We start from the raw sequence: 9,353 nt of genomic DNA on the forward strand, positions 1-9,353 counted from the left end.
GGAATGAAACCTTTACTGGTGCAAAGATGCATTGACTGTATTGAATGGTAAATGATGAATGTCTATCTGCATGGGAGGAAAGGAGCAGGAATCCTCAGATATCCAGTGGATAACAGTGGGATCTCCTTTTGCTGTAACAATGAAAAGGGGTGAGAAAAGGGGAAGAAGGCTCTCGCGATTCTACTGTAACACTTGGCCCCTGAGCACAAGGATTGTTCTCAACTATTATGCCAGGAGGACTCGGTAATGCCAAAAGGGTCAGATGGTCTTTTTTGCGTCCTTTTGTCCATAGAGGTAAAGAAGTGAGCCTGCTGCACGTACCAAAGGCGAAGGAGTACCTTATTTTTCCCGCATGCAACAGTCTCCACTGTTGGAAGCTCTTCCAAATACAACACCATCCAAGACAATGCTGTGCCTCCGGCACACCTGAGCCTTTTGCTGGCCTACTTGTTTCCAGCTGATGACCTGAACAAAGTTAACAGCAATATACTCAGCTATGACACAGAATAAGCAGAAGGCAAATTTAAGTGTTTTTCTGAGCACTTTCAGCAAAGAGAAGAGGGGTCTGCAAAGTTTGGTTTAGATCATTTTACAAGATAAGGTCCTGTCTTACCTCTCCTGGAGGCAATTGACTCTTACGTTCTGCACTTGGTGTTTCTGATGCTTTCATGTAATATATCTCCGTCTGTGCACTTGATGGGGAGCACTGTCACTTTCGTACATGTGTTCATCCAATTCTTCTTAAGGACTTTTATAAGCTGATGGAATGTGGAGACTGACTTGGCCAGGGAAGTTCAGCATGATCATAATAAGTGGTATAATTTTTAAGAAAAGAAGGAAAGAGAGAATCTGTTTCTCTAATTGATTGCAGCACAGAATAGGTTTGTCCTATTGATTAAAGCATAGAACTTCAACCTGCCTGGTTGGAAAAAGCAGGGAAAAAATTAGTCTGCTTGGTGGAGGGAAAAGCAAGTCAGAACTTTGAATTTGACTCCTGTGTTTGCCACTCTGGCTGTAACTTTGGGTGAGCAGTGAATCCCTGTGCACCTGATTTTTTTTCCTTGTCTCCAGTGAATTAAGAACTTTGTCCTATAGTCACTCCTGTACATACATACACACACAGACGTACACAAAACACATCCTCCATAGAACTAAAGGTATTGCTATACTTGTATTAAAACCCATCAAAATCTCTCTTGGTTTCAGTGACTATGTTCACTTTCACCACCCCGTCTTTGGAAGCTGCTATACTTTTAACAGCAAGGGAACAGACCCTTTTTGGACAGCTACGAAACCAGGAATTCCTTACGGTATGTTATTTGACAAAGGGTGGGAGGAAGAGCTAAAGTTGATATAGTTTTGAATTAAATATGTCTTTTATACATGACTCACTGACATAGAGTCCTCTCTTTTAGTCTGGTGGCATAAATTGTATGCTGTATTTGCTTGCTTCGCTAGCCACATGTATATGATAGCCATATCAGCCGTATCTTAACTTTTAACAAGCAGAATATTATTTTAGTTTTCAAGCAGAATATTATTACAGTTTTGGAATAGGCTGGTGCAGTCACTACCTGACCCCTCACCAGGTCTCTAAGAAAAAAGAATGGCTCTTCTGTCAGCTGAGACAGCAATTTGATCAGTGCTGAGAACTCAAGACGTAGTGGTGTTCCTATTTTAGCCCCAAATAAGTTGTTATATGCCTCCCTTTTCTTTGGTTTACAGGACTTTCCCTTATCCTGAAAGCAGAGCAGAAGGATCACATCCCACTCCTGTCTACAGTAGCAGGTGTGAAAGTGATGATACACAACCACAATCAGACACCATTCCTTGAGCATGAAGGCTTTGACATCAGACCAGGCATTGCAACTACCATAGGCATTCAGCAGGTTCGCCACTTGCTCAAGAGCATTGTTTCTTTTCCTTCTTATTGTAGAAAGTTGTGAGGAGCTGAACACTGTGACTGACTCATACAACGGACCTGTGGGACTCTTGTGTTCACTTCTTGACTGTGCGTGTACATTTACGCAAGCCTCTTTTCTCTCTTCACTGTGCTCAGCTTCTTGTGGGTAAAACAACATTATTCCAAATGGGCAAGTGGCCATTTGGTCCCCAACACACTGGGCCCTGATTTGTTTTACACCAAGGCTCTTACACCTCGTTCCAGCCCTATACAGGGGGCCTGCATATGTATATTAGGATGAGAACAAACATTTAGAAGTGATTTAGTTATTTTGACATGATGAGTTACTGCCTGTCAGCTAAACCACAGTGACTGACCACGTGCACTCTCCTACCTTTGCCATGTTACTGCATATGTTTTATTAGCAAGGGATAGCTTGGCTACTCACATATATTGCTACACTTCCTGTCCTTTATATGATGCTCCATCCAGTTAAGTTTAGATGGTGATGGCTAAGTCCAATTAAAGCTCCTAATCACTCAGGCCTCTTTTCTGTGTCCACAGGATGAGGTGAATCGCCTGGGTGGCAATTATGGGAAATGCACGACTAATGGCAATGATGTGAACGTTAAACTCCTATACAACAACTCCTACACCCTGCAGGTATTGTCAGAGCAGCTGGCTGAGGCCCCAGCTTCTTCAGAGTGGATGAAGAGCAAACAAGTCATACCTTACTCTCCAGAGAGCTTTTACAAATCAGCAGGTTCATTGCTGGAGATAACAGAGAGACTCACACCCCTCTGAAAAGAAGCTCACAAACAGGGCGTTATAACTCAGAATGCGTTTTACTGAGCGGGGGATGCTCAGTCCCAGACACTGGGGCTCTTGTCTCCTTGTACCACAAGATAGATCAGACCGTGAGTGGTCGAGACAGCTGGAATGTTCTAGTAGGACATTCTTGGCCCATCAGGTCTTTATTTGTGTAAGCAGTTGCTCCTGGTTTTAGAAGATTGGGCTGTTTAACTGAGATGTTACTGGGCACAATGAGAAAGGCAGGTGGGGAAAATTCTATCTCACTGAATTCAATACTGTTTTCAGAGCTAAAGACAAGGAATGAAAAGTGAAAACCTTTTGCATCATCGTGCTCTAGTAATGGCTGGTGTCTTTTTGCAGTAACAAAATCATTATCTCCTAGCAGCTGCATGCTACAGACTGAAGATATGGGCACTTGAGAGTTTCTGGTTTATCCAATCTTTCATGCCTTCTTTATTTACCAGGCTTGTTTGCATTCCGGCTCTCAGAACATAATGGTTCGAAAATGTGGCTGTGGCTACTACTACTACCCACTGCCTCCTGGTGCCGAATACTGTGACTACAATAAGCAGCCTGCGTGGGGTAAGAGCAAAAGACTGTTGTCCCGTCCTTGTCGGAAGGGGACTTCTTCCTACAATAGTCCCTGGTGACGTGACTCCTTAGGTTACTGCCCTTCTACTTTGTGCCTATTTCCTGCTTAGACTGTTTTCTCACATCACTGAATCCAGCCAGATGGCAGACACCTTTCTGTGTATTTGCATGGATATCAACTCAGTGCATCAAAAATCTTGATGCTATCAAGTGTCCCTTTAGTAAGGACGTTAATATAGGTTCAAGCTCTTTCATGTTACCAGTATAAGTGTTAAGACAAAGCTTTGAGTAACTTCTCTTGGTTTTCTGGTTGGCCCATCCTCAGCATATCCTTCCAGGGAAGGCACCTACGTTGCACACGGGTGATTAGCTCGGCCATCTGGAACCATCCCAAAGTGAGAGCGTGGCAAAACCAAGTCTCTCTCAGAGAGTGCTGTATGCTTGGGAAGGCCAAGTGAGGGCAGAGGTTTTGGTAGCCTTCCATTTGGTAGCCTTCCATTTCCTGACGAAGTGTCTGAGGGTGTTCCTCCCATTTCTTTCACCAGGTCACTGCTTTTACCAGCTGTACAACAGGCTCAGAAATCATCACCTGAATTGTTTTGACCAGTGCCCCAAGCCTTGCCGGTAGGTCACAAAAGTAGAGCACGATAAATGCCAGCTTGCAGAGGAAAATTACACCAGTGGAAACGTAGGCAGCTTAGTGGAAAAATTATGGATTAACTGGCTGACTGAATTATGACATTTTCTGAACCAGAGATTTCGGTTTGATGTTTGAACCCCAATGCTGAGAAAGGAAAAAAAAATAACAGCATTGGACAAATTAAATAAGAACTTTGTGCGTGCATGACAGCAGAGAGGGGAAATTGTTTTGATCCTACTGAAATGTTTTATTAAGCCCAAACGAAATCATTTGTGTCATTTTTCAATCTATATTACTTTTCTTGGATCGCCTTTTTTATTGTAGGTCAATTTCAAAATTGAAAGACATAATTTTAAAGCAAAATATCAAATATTTTGGGTTTGAATGCATCAAAGACAAGTTGTCAGGATTTTGAAACCATTCTAGTTTTCCTCCTAACCTGAACAGTTTTCAGGCAACCTCTGGTTATATTTTCTAATCTGACTTACAAAGCTTTTTCCAAGGTTCTCAAGAGCTGCCCCCACAACTTCTGCTTTGGGCAAGTAGTTAGCATTGTTAAACTCCTTCATGTATTTACTTTTAAATGCCAAGAGTCATAGTGATCATAATCTCCATTTTTATCTTATCAGGGAATCACTGTACAAGGTGTCTGCTGGAACAGCTAAATGGCCATCAGCGAAGTCTCAGGTAGTCCATACAGACAACTGCTATGTTTAGAGGGGATACTGTATTTACTGTGCCTGTTGGGACATTAAAGTTAAGGGTGAAAACAATGTCTCAGGCAGCAGCAATGGAAATGGCAAATAAAGCAAACTGGTCCAAAACCTGGACCCAAAGGAATGACCCTGTAGTGAAGGCGCCAGACTAAGATGCTAGAGAGGCACGTCCAATTCCAGTTCTAATCCAAACTTCCTTGTGACCTTCAGCAATTCACCTCACTGCTTTAGTTCCCACCTCCAAAATGGTGCTAATGACCTTCTGCTTCCAGTGGGTGTTGTGGTGTAACAACTCACTTATTACTGTTTGTGAGGTGCTGCAGGGCTGCCATGGAAACTCTCTGAGTCAATAGATGACCTCTCGCCATTTCTCATGTTCTAATGTTAAATGGGCATTCAGGCTGTGTGACCAGGTAATTAATTCATGTGAAATGGATGATAATGTAGCTGTAAATACAACCAATGCATTTAGAAAGAGGAAATCATTTGGTGGGGTTGCCATTAAAGCAGAATTTAAGAACCAGAATACTATACACACCTAAAATATCAGTGTGTATTTCCTTGCTATTCTGGCAAATACAGCTACTACTTGATAGCTATCGCTGTATGTTGTAAACCAATCAATTACATCCTTTTTTATTATTCACAATAGCCATTTTATTGCCTATGAAATCTACATTTACAAAATATTAAACATGCAAAAATTCAGAAGACAGGATTGCCAGTAACATACGTATACTCTGCTGCAGGACTGGATCCGCCAAGCACTAAGGCATCAGAATGGATATAACTCTACCAGCAACAGGTTAGTCGCTGCGAGAAGGTACTCCTGTTAAAACTATGGGTTAACTCTTCATCCTTGCAGAATTTATTAGACTGGAAAGGGAGGACAAGGGAAAAATCATAGAATCGGAATCATTTAGGTTGGAAAAGAGCTTTAAGATCAAGTCCAACTGTTAAATGTACAGGGTCATCCAATAAACTTCCCATCTCTCCTCACAGCACTGTAAGACAGTCACTTCTCTAACCTTTTTCCAAGCTCATGTTAAACACCCACAAGAGGAAAGCTTGAGTGAGTGACAGAACCTATTGCCTAGCAATCAGCGTGTAAAATCGAGACCAGAATGCCCGCAGTACCTTCCGCCAGGTGAATGACATGTGGCCATCCCGCCGTTGCTAACTGCTCCCTTTCTCCAATACAGGAAGGACATTGCCAAGGTGACTATCTTCTACAAGCAACTCAACTACCAGTCCGTGAACGAGTCTCCTTTACTCTCGGTAGGTTGCACTACATCAGCTCAAAACATTGTTACCTGTCATTAGTTATGGTGTGCTGTGTGTGCTTGGAGGGAGGGTTATTCACAGCCCCCAAGATGGGGTGGGATTCTTCTTCTTAAGGAAGAGACTTGAAAATTTCACACTTTACGCAGTCACACAAAATTACTGCCCAAATGGCAAGCAGCTAACTGACCTGCTGGCAATATGCAATAATTTCATGTTCCCAGAGCTCTGCTGTGTTTGATAAACACAACTCTCTGATTCTTTCCACAGGAAAATCTGCTTCTGTCCAGCATGGGAAGCCAATGGAGTCTCTGGTTTGGATCCTCAGTGTTGTCTGTAGTTGAAATGTTTGAGCTGCTTATAGATACACTGGTCTTGTCTCTCCTCTTCTGCTACCAAACTTTCAGGTCAAAGAAGACATTGAAAGTAGCTCAGACTCCTACCATCCCCAGCGTGAGCTTGACCCTAGAAAACTACCGAGTTGTGCAAGAAGAAGCTGGAAAAGGTGGTGATTCTGCTCATGCTCACCCTTCTGGGGTGACTATTGCCATGGACAGCACCAGTGACCTGCATCTTCACCCGCTCTCCAGCAAAATGGAAATGCCAGAGCTTTGCCCAGATGTGGTGCTTAATGGATTTCGATACACGAAGGAAGGGGAACTAAATAGCTAAGGATGCGTTTGTGTGCATGGAGAAGTGGAAGACTCGAAACTCCCCTAATGCCCAGGCGCTGTCAGAAAGGTTACAAACAGAAACCTTCTGGATCCACGATCTGTGAGCACCTAAACACCGCACAGCTCAGCTTGGCAATCCTCCTCCAGCTATTGCGAGGTCATTATTAAACCACCCATGTGTCCTGGATTCAGGCATCATGCAATGTTCTTTTGTTCCTAATGAGTGTCTGGGGAGGGGAGAACTGTACTTCTACTCCCTAGGACAGTCGTCGAGTCCTCATAAAAGCCTATTCATAGCTTTTAACTTTTTAATCCTTGTGAGGAAATCAGCCTGTGGCTTTCAGACAGGCCCATCTACATTTCACAAACGTACTCAAGAGAAAAGTCGGCCTGGCTGTTAATGGAAAGATTTCCAGTGGAGGCCAAGGAGCGTGAGCTGCTATCAGTCCGTGTTGTCTTGAGGATGAGAGGGCATGTAAAAACACGAGGTGGCTCTGATTGCAGCTTTGCTTCCGAGACACCTCTCTGTCCTTAACCTATCTCTGTTGCATTTTGAGGATGATGCGCAGAATGCTGCTGCTGAGATGCTTGACCCCGATTGTTTCAAATGAGACTTACTGTTTTGGAGGAAAGGAAAGAGAAGAAACGGGGTTGATAACTTTGTTATGTCACAGATGAAGCATCTGATTTATTTAGAAGATTAAAAAAATACTGCGTTTTTGTTGCAGTCCATTTATAAATAGAGATGTTTTAATGTTGATATTTGACAGTAACTTATGTGTACATAAAATAACACATTTATTTTTGATGATGGTGTTTGCACAGGAGCATTTTACTCTGTTGTCATCTTGTTTATGACTTCCTGTAGAAAACAAGAGTTAACAAGAAATCAATGAGCTTTGTTTTGTAACTTTTTTAAATAATAAAATGCTCTGAATGCAGACTATGCCTGGGGGGTTAGCTTGACTTTGTTTTGCCTTTGACCGATATTTGGATTTGTTACTGCCTAATTGTTACTTCTAAGTGTCGGCTCTGGAAAAGTCTTTTTCAAAATGTCCAGCCCTTACTCGCAGAAGCCTAAATGCATCAGGCTGAATCACGAAAAGAATTTTGGTTCCAGACATGGAGGTGGGATACATCATTGGAAGCTGAGCACCAAGATGCTCTTGAAAGTCTCCCTTTTTTGCTTGATTTTTTTTTCGTTCACAAGGAGAATCTACAAAGATGTAGACCAAACCCAAATGAATTGTGCTGTAATACACCAGCAAGGTACAGTGAATAGGAACATGTGGGCTCTGTTGCAGTGGGTGATTCAGGCTTTTCTCTGGGTCCTCTGCGCTGGGAAATACAGCTGCTTTTCTGACTGGCAAGAGTGATTTTGTGCAATACGGCAGTGCGAGTGACCCTGTTGAGAAAGGACACTGTGAAGAAAAAAAGCACTAAGGACAAGAAAAAGGGAAAAGGAATGAGAATTCTAAGGAATTCTCCTTGTTCTAAGGAACATCCAGGAATGCAAAAGTCAAGTGGATGCCACGTGTTCCTTACGGGAAGACTACAATGCCTTAGGTGTGCACGCGTCTGTGTGCATACACCTACACAAAAGAAAGCCCCTCTCCGAAGTCCCAGACTTGTTACCACTGGGACTAAACGGGAAGGCTGAAAGGAAATTGATGAAGGAATCTTTATACTGGTCCCAATGCACAAAAAAAAAAAAATAAAAAAAAAATCACTGCAGAGTTCTGTACCATGTAATATAATTTCCAGGAGGACCCAATTTTTGGGACAGAGGAGCGGGGGACAAAGGATCAGGTGGCAACGTCTTGTCTTGTGGTCAGATTTGGAGCAAGAGGGATGTGGCAACGCAGGACAGGAATCTGTTAGCAGGGGTGTGTGCTTCGGTTTGTACAGGGGCAGACCCAGAAGAGCCAGGGGTGTTGCAAGCCAGGAGGGAGATGCCTTGGCAGCCTGGTATGCGAGTGGGCAGGGAACGGCTGTGGGTAGTGCGGAGACACAAGAATGGAAGAGCAAAAGAGTATTGGGTTCGCTGTGGGAGGGGGATGTAGCGAAAATTTGCTTCCCACCTGCTTCTGCCATCTTTAGTAGAATAAAGTAATGGTTTCTAAGCTAGTGGAAGCGTAAGCAATAGGGATCCAGTTTGAAGGTAGCTTAGAGCAATCTTCTCTGAGGGTGTGGACTAATTTTCAGCTTAGTAGCTACCTCTTTATTACAGAACATTCCGGTAGCCTGCTGCAGTTGAGAAATCAGCCATACAAATTCTTCATTAGGGTCATACCTTAGTGTTTGTGATGTCATCACTGAAATATCTGTCCTATTTGGGGCTCCTTATACCTGAGCTGTGCGTTTCCGGGGGGGACAAAAATTGAGACACAAATGGGAGTCACTGTTGTGCTCGGAATCACACAGTGATGCCATAGAAAGGTACAAGCCCAGAGTCCCCGCTCCCTGCTCCAGCTGCCAGGCTACTGGTCTTCCCCGACGGAAAGCTTCTGTGATAGCTGTCACCCTCACAGAAATTCAAGCCAAGCAGTAGGAAATCATAGAATCACAGAATGGTTTGGGTTGGAAAAGATCATGAAGCCCATCCAGTCCCACCCCCTGCCCTGGGCAGGGACACCTCCCACCAGCCCAGGTTGCTCCAAGCCCCGTCCAACCTGGCCTTGAACACCTCCAGGGATGGGGCAGCCACAGCTTCTCGGGGCAACCTGCCCCAGGGG

At 43.6% G+C, this 9,353-nt stretch overlaps 1 protein-coding gene across 1 annotated transcript in view; it reads left to right on the forward strand.

Annotated features, from left to right (window-relative positions):
- The window catches only part of SCNN1D (sodium channel, non-voltage-gated 1, delta subunit), a 9,890-nt gene extending 3,274 nt beyond the window's left edge, over nt 1–6,616 (forward strand). Inside the window, exons 4-12 of the mRNA XM_009889665.1 lie at nt 1,207–1,310; nt 1,726–1,889; nt 2,468–2,566; nt 3,181–3,298; nt 3,853–3,931; nt 4,577–4,634; nt 5,413–5,468; nt 5,866–5,941; nt 6,215–6,616. Of these exons, the coding sequence (XP_009887967.1) occupies nt 1,207–1,310; nt 1,726–1,889; nt 2,468–2,566; nt 3,181–3,298; nt 3,853–3,931; nt 4,577–4,634; nt 5,413–5,468; nt 5,866–5,941; nt 6,215–6,616 (1,156 nt within the window). The remainder of the gene's footprint in view (nt 1–1,206; nt 1,311–1,725; nt 1,890–2,467; nt 2,567–3,180; nt 3,299–3,852; nt 3,932–4,576; nt 4,635–5,412; nt 5,469–5,865; nt 5,942–6,214) is intronic.
- Nucleotides 6,617–9,353: the final 2,737 nt, after the last annotated feature.

The sequence above is a fragment of the Charadrius vociferus genome, unplaced genomic scaffold, assembly GCF_000708025.1.
Source record: "Charadrius vociferus isolate BGI_N301 unplaced genomic scaffold, ASM70802v2 scaffold477, whole genome shotgun sequence".
NCBI classification, from domain to species: Eukaryota; Metazoa; Chordata; class Aves; order Charadriiformes; family Charadriidae; genus Charadrius; species Charadrius vociferus.